The 18,294-nt window shown below is 37.6% G+C and overlaps 1 protein-coding gene across 1 annotated transcript; it reads right to left on the bottom strand.

The window, feature by feature from the left end:
• Positions 1 to 1,084: 1,084 nt before the first annotated feature.
• On the bottom strand, positions 1,085 to 17,608 carry TMEM184C (transmembrane protein 184C). The gene is made up of 10 exons (XM_028520235.2): positions 16,895 to 17,608; positions 10,838 to 10,968; positions 10,705 to 10,741; positions 9,833 to 10,038; positions 7,070 to 7,144; positions 6,310 to 6,403; positions 4,244 to 4,356; positions 2,667 to 2,766; positions 2,044 to 2,215; positions 1,085 to 1,820 (listed from the first exon to the last, which is right to left on the bottom strand). Exons 1-10 carry the CDS (start codon positions 17,111 to 17,113, stop codon positions 1,564 to 1,566), a joined length of 1,404 nt encoding a protein of 467 aa, XP_028376036.1. The 5' UTR covers positions 17,114 to 17,608; the 3' UTR covers positions 1,085 to 1,563.
• Positions 17,609 to 18,294: the final 686 nt, after the last annotated feature.

Genomic DNA, 18,294 nt, shown 5'->3' with positions numbered 1-18,294 from the left:
CTCTGGCAAAGAAAAATGAAAAAGTTGGTAAATTCAAGAAAGAATAAATCCTAAACTAGTCCTGGCTGGTGTGGCTCATTCAATTGAGTGCCAGCCTGGGAACCAAAGGGTTGTCGGTTCGATTCCCAGTCAGGGCACATGCCTGGGCCGTGGGCCAGGTTCCCGCCTCCCACCCCCCATAGTGGGCACACCAGAGGCAACCATGCATTGATGTTTTTCTCCCTTTCTTTCTCCCTGTTCCTGTCTGAAAATTTTAAAAATCTTTAATTAAAAAAATCCACCTAAAACCAGTATTTTTCAGTTTTGATTTGGATGCACAAGAAGAAATATATAATAATTGGTCCAGTTTTTAAAGACTTGAATTAGATTAATAAATCATGTTTTATATATACTATATGCTCTTTTTAAGCCACAGATAGAATAAGATGTACCTTCATTCTACAATCCCTATTCTCCTTATTTCTAATATTATACTACCCACCTTTACTTTCAATAAAATGTTTGAATAGTGGACATAGTAAAGTCTACTATGAACTAGTACATATATGTGAGTGTGTGTGTATAAGTATGTAAAGCAAGAGTTTTGAGAATACTTGTTGCTGCCATTTGCAACATACTACTATGGCACTCTTCCATATCTTTATTTCAGTATAAAGTGTTAAGTGTGACGCAGTGGGTTTTAAGAAACGCCATGCTAAGTTAATTTCTCCCAGAAAGCACGTACAGGTCTTCTGACTGGTTTCGGGATTTACATTTGCTGATACCTTTAATAGCACTGAGGAAAAGTAGACTCTTCTATCACAGGTTTCTTATTTCCCAGTTTTTCTTTTCATCTCAAAGTCATGAATAACTCATTAATCTATTAGCAATATTGAAAATGATTTTTAGATAGTTTTAAGATTACTAAGATTAGGTCCAAGATGTTAAGATGCTAAGTTCTAATATGAATATATTGTATCTTTCATTGTAGGTATATAATTTTTAACCGTTAAGTTTTTGGACTTATTTTACGCTATGCCTTTCTAATCAAGAACTTTTTGTTTAAAACAGTAGTGTTTTACGTTTAAAGAATAAGAGACACAAAGTTGCAGAAAATGATAAAGTCTTATTTATTGAAAGACATCTAATTGTGAAGTAGAGAAATAATTGTTAGCATATATGGCACATGATTATAATTACGTTCCAATAATTCATATTTTTGCATCATACTTTCTGCTAACTCCAGAGCATCATATTCATGCAGCTGTGGTAGTAGGAAGCGATTTTTTTTTATGCCCATTCTCTTGATAAAATAACATCAGGAACATTTAATACAGTGTCATTTTCTACCATTTCAGTGTGTGATACTCTAATGTTAAGAAATCAAGTTGAAGTCTAGGATATTTAGACTGATTATTTGATATACAAAATTTAGTGATATAAATCCAGCAGTACCTGGCTTTCACCTATTTTTGTGTTGAAATTTCCCATTACTTATGGCTTGTCCCAAGCACAAAATCCTGAGCAATGTGATACCATGTGTTGAAGAACACGGCAGTAGTGTAGTTTGCTTTCCCACACTGTTCAGGAGACCACGGGTTTGTCTGAAGGTCCTCGTTCTTCTGCAGTGTCACATATGTCCTCAGACATGTCAGCTATGGGTGTAGTCTGGGGGGTCAAAGTGTGTCCAAAGCCTTGGTAGAGACCCGCGGGGGAAGGTGGCACAGAAGAGGCAACAGAAATTGCATCTTGTGATGATGATGATAACAAGCTTGTATGTTCATTTTGATCTTGGTCCTCAGGAAAAAATTTTTTCCTAGAATGTCCCATGACTGTCCTTCCTTCAAAATAATATAAAGGTTTCCAAGTTAGCCAAAAATTAAGTAATCATAGTTTACCACTACAAGCTTACTAAAAGTAAGCTCCCCTCCCGCCTCCCTATTTGAAGAGCCTTATTGCGGTATATGCTTTAAACTTAAACAAAGTGGTTTCATCTCTTAAATAGCTACTAAACTACCTTTAATAAAAGCACCTATTTGGATGAACTGAATGGCTGGTACTTACCAACATGCCTTACTTGTTCTGAAATATCATCCCTAATGTCTGAAACATCCCACATAGCGAGAAAGGAATCAAAGCACGAGCCCTCTTCTGCTTCTTGGACATACGGTCTATACGAGAAAGTGTAGTGATGGGCAATAGCAGCGAGGAACATCTCGACACAGATAATGAAGTCCTGCAACAGAAACGTCAGCCACCTTGGAGTTTACATCTAGTTTTGTAGGTAAAGGAAAAACACTCTTCCCCTTCAAAAGTGCATGTCAATAGCTGTTTTTCCTCCCGTAAGATAATTTTTCCATTTTCCAAAATAATTTTTGACCTCAAAAAAAAAAAATCGATTTTGCACTGTAAGTATTTCCTAGCAAAGTACACTGAATGCTCAATCCACTGCTCAGGGACTAAGAGCTAAAGTGCAGAAAGATAAATCGACTAGGAATAACAAAATCTAGGTTGTATTCCTGGCTCTACAAATTAGTAATTAATAGCCTCACTTTACAAATGAAATGGGAGAGCCCTAGAGAAGTTGGCTAATGGTAGCCTGCACGCTGTCAGGTTTAAGAGAGAACACGCTTAATATAACAATGCCTAACAAAAGTTCCACTGAACTCAGAAACAGCACTGCTTACTTGGAGTCCTGTAGCCACAGCTTCCACAGTCTTCCATTCCCATGTGTGCTTTTCAGAAATAACGCCAACTTTTACCAACAAAGCAATAACTACTGCTTGCCTATATGTTAGGAAAAGGTAAACGCCAAATCTATATCAAGCATAAAACGAGCAGTTGTTTTACAAATATTCCACTGAAAAAAGTTAAACCCCAGCACACCCTGTGGACCACGACCCTCACCGCCACCTCCACCACCGCCTCCACCACCACCACAGTGCACTGCACCACCACAGCACATTCCCAAAGACACTGTGTGTCTACATGAAATTGACTTACTTCCTTTACAAAGTTACTCTTCCAGTACAGTTTCATCACATGAATTTTGATCATGTATTCTTAGAACTTTAGTACTTGGTTTATACTTTTTTTTTTTTGAGAGGGTAAGGAGAGGGAGAGAAACATCCACCGGTTGCCTTCCCCATGCGCTCCCAGCCAGGAACCAAGTCCACAACCCGGGCATGTGCCCCGACTGGGAATCAAACCGAGAACTTTTCGGTTTACGCGACCAGCAGAACCACACTGGCCGGGGCTATACGTCAAATTTTTGTTTTGAAAGTGTGCACAAGGAATTATAGTTCTTCCTATCCATAGGCAATGCCTAATACTCCACAACAGGCATTTAACATGAAAGGGTAGATACTGAAATGTTCACATGTGTTAACTGACTATTCAGATTATTTAAAAAAAAATTTTGAAACCAGTCTTGAAGTATTGGAACTAGAGACTAGGGATACGAACCTAGGTTAAATTTAATCAGCTAACAATGAGATGATCAGATAAGCTTTCATAGTTTTATAGACAACACTATTCATTTTAATACTGCTTATAATGGTGAAAGAAATTAGGAACAACCTAAATGTCAACAGGAGATTAGTTAAAAATTACATTTACACAACAGAATACTAAGCAAAACCAAAAAATACCTAAACTACAAAGTTGTATCTCATTTTACTGGCAAAGAATTATATCCATAATATACTGAACATATTAAGTTCTGTAAAATTTTTTTTTAAAGATTTTATTTATTTATTTTTAGAGAGGGAAGGGAGGGAGAAAGAGAGAGAGAAACATCAATGTGCAGTTGCTGGGGACCGTGGCCTGCAACCCAGGCATGTGCCCTGACTGAGAATCAAACCTGCGATGCTTTGGTTTGCAGCCTGCACTCAATCCACTCACTGAGCTATGCCACCAGGGCTATTTCTGCAAAGTTTTATAACAATCATTCTGGGTGGTGGCATTAAGGACTTTTTCCACTTTTTATTTGTATGTTGTTAAATTCCATCTACTTGTTTCTAGGCCCTTGTCACCCACCCTGTTGAGACGTTTAGTTTGTCTCAAATTATTTCCTTCCTATAAATATTATGTGGCCATGTGATTATTTCCTTATAAAAAACCAAGAAGGGCTAAAAGGATGAACTTTTGAAAAGTAGAGACATTTTAATTCACCTTCTGTATTAAACATTTTTTTTTACATCTTCCCTAGTTAACAGTTTTATTGTCCTTTAGAAAATGAGAATATTTAAGATGAAACACTTACCAAAAAGAAACAAAAACCACTAACTTTACACAGAGGAATTTGCCAACAGGCTGGATTGGACTCAGTTCTTCCTTCAGGACTTTATAAAACAGCAACAGACAGTACATGGCAAACTAGAAAAAATCAAGATAAACAATTAAACTTCTTTGATAAGAATAACTAAATATAGTAGTAGAAATGCTGACGTTATAAAGCAGAGACCTAGTATAATGTTTTCAGCAGTAATGTTTCAGCCCACGTATTCTAGGCTGTATTATGGTATTTTTAGATGAACAAGCTTTTATAGTTTACAGTGGATGAATATATATACATATATACATATATACATATACGAAACTTCTCAGAAGAGATGTGTGGCCTGTGCCCTGACGATGGCTTTAGGTGCTCACTCACTGGGGCCCATGAACAACAAAGTGACGACCATGCATGACGAAAAGGCTTCCACACATGTGCAGCCACCTTCACATTCGCCAAAATAAAAACACTATCTACTTAGTAATGGCTTTTGTACACAAATTACCATTATTTTATAAGGGCTGAGCTATTCATTATAAATCAGCACATTAAATAAGCACTTTTCAGTAAAAGTGTCACCATGCCATCTGCAAGTAAGGAATCAGGGAAACAGTTTTCTTGAGGGCAGCATGTTAATCCACCAGAATTTACTTATAAAATAGATGCTCAAGACTTATTTTAAAAAATCCATTGTAATTAGTGTAATGTTGGAGAGCAGTAAACATTTTTCTAAAAGTTTAATTTTCCTCATTAAAGTCATAAAATGTTCATTTAAGATATTGAGAATATGAAAGCAGTAAAGTATAAAGTAGTTCATCGTCCTATCATCCAACCATTCCTATTTATAGAGTGTTTTTTAACAGGTATCATTAACTAAATATAAATTTTGTTGCCTGATTTTCTTCTCCATTTCCCATAGGTTTCATAGAAATTATTTTTAGTAACCGCCAAATATTCTGGCCAGTGGAAGGACCAAAGTACATCTAACCAGCCCCCTTCTCTGGGCTTTGGATTGGTTTCAGCCTTTTGCCACTACAAACAGGCTTTATATACAAAGATAATCAAAGCAAAAGTACTTCTGACCATTACTTGAAGATGCATTTCCAGAAATGGAATTACTGGTTCCAAAGAATATAAACACACGGCAAAGCTCTGAATACACAGGCATTTGATTTTTATTTTTAGACCTCTAACACCACACATGAATGCCACTCCATCTAAATGATTTTTTGAAGGCACTAATTAAAAGATTTTCAATAGTTACATTAAGTTGAAAGTATCAGATAGTTATTTAGAGCATTTCAGCATCTAGAACATAATTTTTAAATACTTGACATTCCCAATTTTCCTTTAATTCCAAATACATGAGAGGCTCTTACTGAATGTGCCTAGGGTATGTTTGGTTTCCTTCTCTTTTTTTAAACATTTATTTTTAGAGAGGGGAAGGGCAGGAGAAAGAGAGGGAGGGAGAGAATCATCAGTGTGTGGTTGCCTCTCACACGCCCCCTACTGGGGACCAGGCCTGCAACCCAGGCATGTGCTCTGACTGGGAATCGAACCAGTGACCCTGTGGTTCACAGGCCAGTGCTCAATCCACTGAGCCACACCAGCCAGGGCACCTTCTCTTTTTTAAGTGAGGGCTCTGTGCGTATGCAATAAGTACCCAGAAGCAAATGAACAGACACAATAACTGGGTCAGGGCATAAGTCACCAAATAATTAACAAAGATACATGTTACCGTTTCTTCAAATTCTTCCTATAAATCAAATTTCAAGATTAAAAAGTAACAAGCTTTATTCCCAAAGATACTTTCCCTAAGAATTTAGAATTATAGATACTAATTTAGTACAGTTAAGAGGAATATTTAACAGGAACAAGTATAAAGGACACATGGACAAAAACCGGGGTAGGGGGGGTGGAAATGGGAGGGAGGTGGGCAGGGCTTGGGGGGTGGGCTAGGATGGGAGGAAAAGACAGAAAACTGTACTTGAACAACAATTAAAATTAAAAAAATGTTAAAAAAGAGAGGGATATTTACTTTATTTACTTACCAATTGTGACATATTGTTTATAATAACCAAGTAAGTCCAAGCATTTGAAAAACTGAAGTTGCCTTCATCATATACACCAAGCAGCTCACAGATTCTAAGAATGGTAAAAATGAGACAAATTTATAATTAACTGAATCAAAATATATTTTAAAATACAGCATGGGCAGTAATACTTAAATTTAAAAGTCAGTTCATTTAAAAAGTTCTAGAGATAATTACTTGATTTTGGTCCTAGAGATGATTCAAAACATAAAAACAAAACATTTTTCCAAAATGTTACAATATGATCATACCTCCAAGGTGAAATAAATCTGAGTAAGGCACATACACTGAACTAGAGAGTGTACTTCTATATAGCTTCAGAAAAAATTATGCTGCCTAATTGTCAAAAGCATGGTTGTTATAAAATGTAGGTCTGTAACTACACCTCTGATTTTACCCCTAAATGTCTCAGAGGTAAATTTTATGAAGACTCAGAGCTAAGTATTTAACTTACACAATTACAGTTTCTAAACTGCAGAAAATAAAGCATGCCTTCACAAATAAGTGGATTAATCTTAATTCTAAGGTAAATATCACTAAAGAGTTGCCAGCTCAAAGGCAGAATAAAGAACTGAATGTTTCTTTCCCTGTCTTTTCTGTTCCTCTGTAAACAAGCAGAATGTTAGTTACGAGTAGCAGACACAACACACACTCTACCTGCTTTAACTGATTTATTTTTAAATTTTTAGAGAATAGTTTTACCAGGTAGCTTACTCACAAAGCAATGATGGTGGTGAATGGTCTGACAACTGTATACTGCAGTACACCCAGCTTGCACCTGAACAGCAATACTCTGCCAAAGAAAAAGAACACAGCATTTCAACTATTCATTCAAATAGCATCAGCTTTTCTCCAAAGCCCCCAAATTAAAATCACGATGACAAGTGATGCCATATTTATATTTATTTTAATTTAGTCATTGTAAATGGCAATTGGGGAAGAACTTGGATGGCAGCAAACAAATAATTTAAATACTATTTTAAAAATTATTTGACAACTACACCTCTGAAGAATCCCCTTTCATGAACAGCGTAGCATGTAACAAAAAGAACAAAAGTGGGATGTTCCCTGTATGTTTCTGGGATAAAAAAATGACTAACAAATGAATTATGTGTATATGTGTATGTGAAAGTATTTACATTTTAGGATTCAGTTTCAAGTTTGGTATTTAAATATCATTCCAGAAACTATTATTGGCTAGATACTCTGAAAGGACAAAACAGTTTTCATTCTATCGCTGGGCTCACTAAATCTAGGGGAAAATTCACAAGGACTAACAAAGAAAAACAAAAAAGCCCCTATACACAACTACCACAAAAAGGTTCTCTACCCGAGAGACTCGCAAGCCTACTTAGAAGACCAGGTGGCTCTGAGGGCAAATGCTCATTCAGCACTTCTATCAGGAAAAGTGGTTATCAATGTTACATATGATGAATCCCCTAATTTAAGAATTACATCTAGACCGAGAAGATTCTGAGTCAGGCACACAGCCCCTGAGGTGCTGTGTTACCAGGTCTGAGTAACTGCTGGGGTTCTGTGTGCTGAGAGTCTTCTCTGCGCTGAGGCAGCGGGGGTGGCTCTAGGAACTGCCCTTGGGACTGCTGCAAGAGCTCGACGCAAATCCTTCTTGGCTGTACAATCGTGCTTCCCGTCTCATACTCTCTACAAAGCTCAGTTAAGTTGGAACCGCTTAAACCTATGATATTCTATGAGTTCATTGCCAAAACAAAGCTGAGACCACTAAGAGGCACTCGCTATGCAGATGCATTAAATAGCCAATTAGATACCTTTGAAAGCTATGGAAAATCAATGACTGGAAGATGTATCTGAAAAAAACTGCCCAGAACATAGCAAATAGCAAAGGCTGAGACAAAGAGACAATGTGAAAAAAAGTTACAAAGAACAGAACGGAATCAAGTCTAACATTTAATCAGAATTACAAAAGAGAACAGAGGAAGAGATTATGGCTGAGACCTTTCAAGAACTGATGAAAGACAGGCATCTACAGACTGGGGTACACTAGGAATCAAGCAGGGCTTCAAACCAACCAACCAGCCGGAACCACCTAGAACTTCATAGTGAAACTGCCAACATCAAGAACAGAAAATCGTGAAGGCAACTGGGAGACAGGTCACGTATAATTGAAAGACAATCAGATCGACAGTAGAGGGTTAACAGTAATAAATGGAGACAGAATTAAGAGGAATAAAATCTTCAAAATGGTAGAAAGTCCAGTTAACATAAAAGTGTATCCAAAACTATCTTTCACAAATGAAGACAAAATAAAGATACTTTGGATAAGCATATCTGAGAAAATCTGCCACTGATAAATTGAAACTACAGGAATTTTTAAGGGCTATACTTTAGAAAGAGGGAAATGATCCTAAATAGAAGAACTGAGATGCAAGGAATGAATGTAGAACTTGAAAAGAAATGTATAGCTTTAAATACAGTGTTAAAAAAAAGAAAAAGCTGTAAATTAAAGACATGTTAGAAAAAAAACATAGTAAACCCAAAGAAATGGGAGAAGGGAAGTAAAAATAGAGCAGAAATTAATGAAATAGAAAACAAACACATTACAGAGAGAATTAACAAAGCCAAAAATCAGTTCTTAAAAAAACCAGGGAAACTTATGGCAAAATTTTTCAAGGAAAAAAATGTATACTAGTGACATCAGAAACGGGAAAGGAGCCACAGATCCAAAAGAGGTGAAGAAGCTTTAAAGTGATGTAGGCCCATACATTTTAAAATTGTCTACTTTGCCCAATTCCTAAAGACTTAAAAAAAAATTCCAGAAACAACAGGAAGCCTGACTAGTTCTATAACTGTCATCACACAGCAAAAAGTCAGGCCTAATCTTTCAGGGTAAAGGACACAATCTCCTCCCCTGACATAAAAGTCAAAGGCAGGAATTCCTATTCAGGCAGTGCAACCAGGATATGAAAACCAGACAGGGACAGTGTAAGAAAGTAAAATATAGTCTAATGTTACTCATGCAAAAATTCTAAACAAAATATCAGCAAATCAAATTTTGTAGTCAAGCAGATGATAAACCACTTTGAATTTATCCTTAAGGGCAAAGGGGCTTTAATATAAGAAAACACAAATCTAATTCACTGCATTAACATGTTAAAGGTGAAAAACCATGATCATCTCAACAGAGAAAAAGCATTTGATTTTGTCATGAACTAGCTATATGATCTTGGGTAACTAATCTCTGCAGACCCTGTTCCCAACTGTAAAAGGATGATGACTAAATGATTTCTAATGTTTTTACCCATAATATTTTATGTTTTCTATTTAGAATGAATAATGTAAAAGAAACGGACTATGTGTGGATTATCAAAATGTGCTTCATTACTCTTCAAACTTGACTGTGAACTACATGAGGGTAGGGACTCGATTTTGTTCTTCTGCTCATAGTACTTAACACACTGCTTTGCAGAGAACTGAGAGCTTAAATAAAACCAAACATACTTACTCTCCCATAGCCCATGGTGGACAGCAACATAAAGGAGGGAAATGTTTCTGTTGATCTTTGGCTTCAAGGATTAATACCAGATTTGGATACCGGTTAGTTAGATAATTGGTAAGGAATCCCATAAAGTTGTAAATGACATAAGCTTCGTAACATTCTCTGCAGGTATCCACATATATTGCAATCCTGGGATATTTCAAAGCTACCCACTATAAGAAAGCACAGATATTAAAAATAGTTGCAAATAAGATAAATCAATTATCATTCCAATTCACGGTATTCACAATAAGCTAATTTTTGAACTTGCTATGTTCATCAAACTTTTGAAAGTTTATTATCCCTGTGAGGGCTACCAGAGATGAATTTCTAGAAGCAATAAACATCTTCAATGAAAATATTTGTTTGTGGGTAAATGATGAATATGAAGAAAAAATCCAAATTTTTTCTTGACATAATGATAGAAAATGCTGTGAAAAGCATTTTCTTAATATTAAATCAAACTAAAGCAATCACCTATAAGAACTGTGTTAGAATCCACTGGGGAGATTTATGTTGTTGAAATAAGAGATTTAGTAAATAAAAAGGATGATAATGTAAATTTAAACATTATATTCTTCTAAGGATTAAGGGTGAGAGAAATTTTAAAAAATTAAGCAAAGACGACAGCTATAGATTTAAAAAATTTTAAGCATCTGCCTTTTCTATTGTCATACTCTATCTTCATCAACATTAAAAAGAAGTTAACCTTTTCACTTTTCTTAATTTGATTCCTACTGCCAAATAAAAATACTTTTATTACTTTAAGCATTCTATAAGTATAGGTAATATCATCAAAAAAAGTTCTTGGTTAATGAGATACAATGAAACATACTTACACTATCTAAACTGTATATGGGTACCATCCAAAGAATCCTATTTGGAAAGCAAAACATAAATTAAAAACATTTTACATTATGCTTATGAAATAAGCCAACACAACACTAATATTCAAAATATGTTAAGATTTACCTTATTATTGGTTTCTGCAGTTCGGGTTGTGTATAATGCACTAAATGCTGCAATATCCCCCACAGCGATATAGGTATAGTCAACAACAAAAATATTCCAGCAATAAACCAGGCCTTGGTGTGTATTCCAACCTTAAGAGGTAGAAGAACATGCTAGTATAAATTCTGATATTAAAAGAACTAAATATTTCTTAAATTTTCATTTATTTGATTATTAATGAGGCCCCATATTTTCCAAATGACCAGTAGCTATTTTTTAGTTATTCTTCATTCAACAGCCTGTGTTTGCTTTTGTACAGGGAGGGGCAGAATTTCCCCCGTGGCGCTCAGCATGTTTCTTCAGGGGCCTTTTCTAGCAGTGATGTGCACATTGAGAACGGTAACACCATGTCACCCCCCTCCCAGCTTATTTGCGCTTTAGATTTGATTATCCTGTTTAGAAATATACAGAGTTTCCAAATTTTCTGCAACTCAATTTAAAAATCTTTATATGGTTTACTGATTTTTTATGTCTAGAAAAATAAAAATTTTCTGCAGTTTTTTCTACAATTTCTGCAGATTCTATCACATTAGGACAGTTACTGAACGCTGACTACAGACACTTTGGTAAGTTCTTTACACATATTATGACTTGTAAACCCCCTATTTGGTAAGTACTGCCACGATTACTGTTCAAGCGACCTGCGTTAATATATTACATATAACAATGTCAACTCAGCATATTACATTTTAAAGGGCTCTAATTTCTCTTTTAGGTCAATAGCTGATCAATATTCAATCCTATAAAAACTCAATTTCTAAAAATATGCTTTTAATGATCTCATTCTAGGTAGAGTTGAAGTAATCTACTCATTTCTTGATAAAAACAAATTTACTTGAACTTCTGTTCTATCTGAGCTGCTCTAGGGAATTAATTTTATGCCTATCTGAACTTCTGCCTTAAAGGGTATGAATCCTTTTAATTAAAAAAAAAATGCAATGCTAACTTTTTAAAGGAAAAAAGGTAAACATTTATTTTTGGTACTTGAGGGGTATGAGCAGTTAATTAAAGTAGAACTAAGTCCACAACTTCTGGTTTTACTGTTTTGAACAAGATTTCTTATCAGGCGGTCAAAGATTAAAGAAGTAGAAAACAAAAGTATACAGAACAAATATATGTATTTACAACAATAAATTCCTACATCACACTGTATGGAAAACTTGAGAAGCAAATACAAAAGCCTTGCTGAATGCTGGCAATTAATCAAAGCAGTCAGTGAAATGCAACTATGTGGAGATGGAGATTTTAAAAGGAATGTCTGAGCGATCATATTCCAGGGATTTTTGCTTGGCTGAATTCCATTTAAAATTGAAATCATTTTAACGATGACCTAAAATAATAATAATAATAATAATAATAATAATAATGCATATTCTAGATCTTCTATAAGGTGGCCATTAGGAACAATATTGCTAAGTAATTTTAATGCCCGCATTTGTTTTTATGATGGTCTTAGGGCCAAAACACAGAACTTGAGAGACAAATGATGAAAGAGGGGGAAAGGATTTGCCAAAGCACATGCATAACCCACAGACACAGACCACAGTGTGAGGATGGCCAGAGGGAGGGGGGCAGGGCTCTGTGGAGGAAGGCAAAGAGGGTGGGGTGATGGGGACATCTATAATAGTGTCAACAATAAAAATAAAGAAAACATATTTTTTTAAAAGAGAAAATCGATGTGCTTGTGAATAATAAAGGCAAAATGACCTCAGTGTGCTATAAGGAAAAAAGTTCTTTTTCAAATGATCGTAAAACAAGTGACTGAATAATTGAGTCATTTCAGTAAAGTGATGCCAAATTTCAAAAAACTTGCATCATGGAGTTAGTATCATTTTAACACTGCAAGTGGTAACTGAGTTCCATCTGTACACATTAGCACCATTAATTTGAATCACTGGATTTACAGTTCTGATTTTTGAGCTACATAAAAAGCTGTTATATATAAGAAACTTAAACTCTTATGTGTGCACATATAAGTCAACTCTAGGTATCTGCAGAAATTAATATAATTATTACAATGATTTTAATTTAAGCTTAAGACACATTCGATATAAGGATACCATTAACATTATTAAACTTATCAGCAATGAGTAGGGTTTTTCTGGCTCACAAAATAACGGGGAGATCAGTAGCGTAGATTTCCCCCGCCACAAGGTAATTTGAAAGTAGAGAGGAAAGACAAGAAAAAAAAAAAAAAAAAACCCATTGAAGATGAGCATCCAGGAGTGAATTAACTGTCCCTCAGCTGAAAGCTTTCAAACACAGGCCAGAGAGGAATGGGAGGGGACGAGAGCAGCACTGACACCCTCTAGGGTGGCTACTTGGAGCACCAGGACCAGAGCGCAGGGCGAGATGACTGCAGCGCAGCGTGACATCATGCGAGCATTTACCTAACTCGCTTGACTTCAATTATACATACTCAGCCAAATGAGAGACTGACAGAGCGAGCTTAAATAGCGCAGTCACCTTGCCATTCCCATAAATGACAGTATGCCCCACCGTGGGCATGGGGCCAGCTGTACAAACCTCCTGTTTTCTACAATCTCAGTTTCCACTGATGTCTCACTGTGAGCTCTGTGATTCTAGTGTTTAAAAGACATGTATTTTTCATTCAAGGCTGTCCCTAAATGTCAACCACTTTCTAGGGCTCAGGCAGATGCATAAAACTTTGCCACAGGTGTTCAAGAGAGAACCTAATACCAACTAAGATGCTACTTCACGAGAAAAAGAATTGCTGTTCCAATGCAACAACAGTGAGGCTATTGTTTAAACAACAATGGTAATTAGGGCTTATCGAGTATCTCCAATGTGCCAGGCAGGGTATTAAGTATTTTAGATACACAAACTCATTTAATGAATAATGACGTAGAGAATGATAAGGGTATTGTATGTAGAACACGTCGGCACAAGGTCCCTTTACCTCTTATCTCTGTTTGCAAATCCATAAAATGAAGATAATACCTACGCTTCAGGGTTATTAAGAATATTAAATAAAAGTATACCTAAATCTTGGGAACATGCTATAGTGTCTAGATCCTTAAAAACAAAAAACAAGGGAAAAAAAACTACTCCCCTCATCCCACACTCCTATCTACTGTGCTATTCATTTCTCAGGTCCCCTTAGAGTCAAAATAATCAAAACAAACAAAAATAAAAACTTGCCTTCATATCCTGATTCCACTTCTTTACCCCACCACATTCATATTTCAACCAACCCCCTCTAGCTTCAGCCACCACTAGTCCATTAAAGCCATTTCTCGGATCACTATAAAATGAATTCCTATCTCGTGAAATCCAAAGGTATCTCAGCAATACCAAGACTGCATGTGCCTGACCATATACTACTTTGTGCCTGAAACACTCTCGTGTTCTAGCTACCAAGATACCTCTCCTGGCATTGCACTTTCCCACTGGCTGCTGCTTCTTTTTTAGGCTCCTAATTCCCCTACTTGATCTCTAACTCCGGGTGCTAGGTCCTCAGTGTTTTATTCTCCCTTACAATAGCATTCATCTTTATGGCTTTAAACAGCATCTCTGTTCTGACAACTCCCACTTATATCTGGAGCTTAAACCTTCTGAGCTCTAGACTTGCATACCCAACTGCATATCTGCCATGCCCACCTGAATATCTCTCATGTACCTCAAACAAAATGCCCCAAAGACTCAATTTCTTGCCCTGACCAGGTAGCTTAGTTGGTTAGAGCATCGTCCCAATACACCAAGATTACAGGTTTGATCTCTGGTCAGGGAAGACACAAGAATTAACCAATGAATGCATAAATAAATGGAACAAATTGATGTTTTTCTTTCTCCTCCGCTTTCCTCTTTCTCTCTCTCAAATCAATAAAAATTAAAAACAAACAAACAAACACACAACCCCTCAATTTTTCTCAAACTTGTCCCTGTCAATTTCCCATCTCAGTTAACGGGCATCACCATATCTGTGCTGGTGGTCAAGCCACAAGCCTCACAGCCATTCCTGACACCGCCCTAGCTCTGTCTCCCCTTCCCAACCCAATGAATGCCCTGTCAGTTCCTATTTCTTCACTTCTAAGAATGCTTAAATCCAGCTTTCTCTCTCTGTTTCTGCTGTCCTGCTTTGGGCCATAAGTCACCACAGCCCAAGTAGCCACTGCCTCCATCCCTAAGTTCCACGAAGGTGGGTGCTGTGTTTCCATCTTTCATCACACAGAACACAAGCCTGATTTATCACTGGGTCTCACAGTCAATATCAGATATTCGGGCAGAAGGAGAGGAAAACAAAGTAACTAAAATATACATCATGTTAGATGGTGATGAGTCCTGGGGAGAAAAATAGAGTAGTAAAGAGTCTATAAAAAGTTGAGAAAGGGAAACCTGAATGTTACACAGAGTGGCCGGGTGACAGCTCAGTGGAGACCTGAAGGACACAAAGGAAGGGCATGCCATGAAGTGGGAACATTTAGTGCATGGCCTTAAGGAGGGAGCGTGCCTCTCATGGGTGGGTGAAGTGGGTGTGGCGGAGCTCAGGAATCGAGGAAAGTCAGAGGGGGGTGGTGTCAGGTCCTGTGGGCCTTGATGGCCATTGTTAGGGACACTGGCTTTTAATCTGGGAAGAGGAGAGACAGGGAAACTTTGAGAAGAGGACATATATCACATGACTTACGTTTTAATTCAATACTTTTGCTGGTGTGTTGACAAGAGTCCAGGCAGAACATAATGCATTCGGTGCAGAGTGTTAGCAGTGGAGATTGCAGATCAAAATTTTCCTTAAAAGCTGGCACTTAAAACACTACAGTTGAAACCAACAACTGAGAAGACTTACAACAGGTTGATGCTATGAGTGTCAGCAACTTTAAAAGTATTTCCTATGCCATGTTCCAAAGAAATGCTTCAAAGCAAGAAATCCCCATTTGTATTAAGATGTCTTTGGTAAACAAACTGTGGAAATAACCTAAATACCCAACAAATGGGAAATATTTAATGTAGTGGAATATTGTATATTAAAAATAACTACATGGACTATGCCAGTATGGGAGAAGTAATTTCATGAACATACAGAAAACAAATGTGTGTTGAACACATTTTGTTCACTTATGTAAAAATCATCTCCACAATAAAAGGCCTCAAATTGAAAGTCTTAAAAAGTACAAATTGGCAATTATAAAACAGTCACAGGGATGTAAAGTACAGCATAGGGATCAGTCAGTAACACTTTAACAATTATATAGGGTGTCAGATGGGTGCGAGACCTACTGAAGGATCACTTCATAAGTTCTATAAACATCTGATCACTATGCTGAACATCTGAAACTAATATTGAAGGTCAACTGTACTTGAAAATTTAAAAGAAAATTGTTTAAAATGAAAATAAAGGCTTCAAGTAGCCATGATCTTGTCACATCCCTTGTAAAAAGGTGTTTCTAGGTAAAAGTGGTTATTATTAACTTAGAATTTAAAATTCATTATACAATATTACAAAGTACATACCTTAGTTAAGTATTTAGCTTGGGCTCCTCCAGCTTGTAGTACTTTATTGATGTCATAATAAGAATATGACATCAAAAAATATACAAGGGACTTTTGCAAAACCTTTGTTGGTTAAGAGTTAGTTTCTAAGGTAAAAACAACAAAGTCAAACCGACTAGAATCCTTTAATTCAGGAAGCTAGTTAAATGCTAATAAAACTCAATACATGGCTTTCAAAGTAGTATATTCAAGTCCAATATTGGAACATATCAGATTTAAGGAATAAAGTTACCTCACGTTCAAAGAATTGACAAATACTTGCAAACCAAAACAGTGCTTTTCTACGAGGCTCTTAATATATCCCATTTTCTCGACCTGATCCTATGTCCACCTGTGTTATGCTCTGAAAAACCGTGAAGAAACCAGACAGGTTTATATCCTAAAACTGGGCTCATTTACATGGCATGGTTTTCAGGATATCACGTCTGAGGCATCCGGGGTAAAAATGAGCAACCTCAAATGGGGCAGGAAGGTAGAGGAAAGGATAGAGCCGATGTGCACGCTCCTTACCTGCAGTTTCTGTAATTCCCACACGCATAGGGGAACCGCAACCATTACGATCGCCAGGTAGATGACCGCCGCTAAAGGTCGAATCCATTGTCTCCAGTTTCTCCAGGTGCAAGTGCAAGGCATGTTTCCGCAAAAATCAACTCCGAATAGCAAGGAAAAAGAGCTCGAAAGATACTGTAGTAGGGAGCCCTTTTCTTTGGCTATTTTATCAACTCGCATCCTACACGCAAATAGCTGTTGGGCGACTTTACCAGCAGCTCGAGCCGCCTCCTCGGCCTGCGCTGTGCTGTCTGCTGCAGCTGCGGCAACTGCGGCCGCTCAGGGTGCTACCGGGGAGCAGAACGGGAAGCATCCTTTCTTCCCCACCCCGCATCTACCCAGTTCTTCGGCGGTGGAAACCCCGGGCGGAGCCGCTGCCCTCACCTGGGGATCGCCCAGAGCTCTTGCTGCACCATGACCTGGAGAACGGCGCGATCAACAACGGTTTCTAAAAACCCTGCACGCAGTTTGCTTCTGCCTCTCAGCTGCTGACCCACTCGCTCTTTTCTTGGGCAGTCGAGCTTCCTACCTTGCAGGCTCCCAGGCGTCTCTTTGTCCAATGCCGCTTACGAACAGAAGGTTCAAACTCTACAGCCCTATGGAATCCTCACTTGGTGCTATGGGCCATCCCCCCTCAAAGCCGGAACCCAACCCCAAACCAGGGCTTCCGCTTCCGCCTCCGCAGGCTGAAGTTGGTGATTCGTCGATAGTGCTAGGCTGGGCCCGCCTTATCCGGTTCATTTCCCACTTTCTGATTGGTCACTTGCGGCGGGCGGGGCTGTAAGGGGGTGTATAAAGGTTAGACGCTGGGCCGAAGAGAAGGTTGATGGAATTGGTTAGAATCCTTGGAATTTGGCCCGGGGGCCTATGGGTAGGATTCAGAAGCCGTAAGAATTGAGAACGCTGGACAAATACGTACTACATTCTTCTGTTGACTATATCCCAGCATTAAAAAAGCCTGGGTAAGAGGCGGTTATGTTAGAGCCGCACCTTTTAATGTACGAAAGGTCTCCGATTCTTTGTAGAAGTGGTTAGGGCGCCCAGATGCAATAAGAAGTCAGAGAAGAATTGGAAACCTCTGCCTAGGTTTGTGTCGGTTGCTAGAATATTTGTTTCCGGATCCTGCAGAAAGGTCATTGTAAAGACAGCTTAATTTTGGAAGTAACTGCGAATACTGAGTACCCTCTCTGCGTTTGGAACTTGTGTTAGAGACACACTCATTTAAGTTTCAAAAGGCTGACGTTTCAACAGACAAAAGATTTTGTGTGCTTCAAGCTTTTAGCGAAAACTATAAGAAATGGTAAATGGGCTCTTAAAGCCTTTCTAAACCAATAGAGCAAACAAATACGGGCTTCTCAAAT

The sequence above is a fragment of the Phyllostomus discolor genome, chromosome 8 (genome assembly GCF_004126475.2).
Source record: "Phyllostomus discolor isolate MPI-MPIP mPhyDis1 chromosome 8, mPhyDis1.pri.v3, whole genome shotgun sequence".
In the NCBI taxonomy this organism is placed as follows: domain Eukaryota; kingdom Metazoa; phylum Chordata; class Mammalia; order Chiroptera; family Phyllostomidae; genus Phyllostomus; species Phyllostomus discolor.
Note: the sequence above shows the minus strand (reverse complement) of the source record. Positions and strands in the feature narration are given on the sequence as shown.

Bases quoted from the DNA above. Each gene is read 5' to 3' on its own strand.
- TMEM184C (XM_028520235.2), bottom strand. From the start codon at position 17,113: ATGCGAGTTGATAAAATAGCCAAAGAAAAGGGCTCCCTACTACAGTAT. The intron at 10,969-16,894 runs GTAAGGAGCGTG...CTACCTCTTAAG, and splicing joins GGGAATTACAGAAACTGCAG to GTTGGAATACACACCAAGGC. The intron at 4,357-6,309 runs GTAAGTAAATAA...GATTTTTTCTAG, and splicing joins TAAACAATATGTCACAATTG to TTTGCCATGTACTGTCTGTT.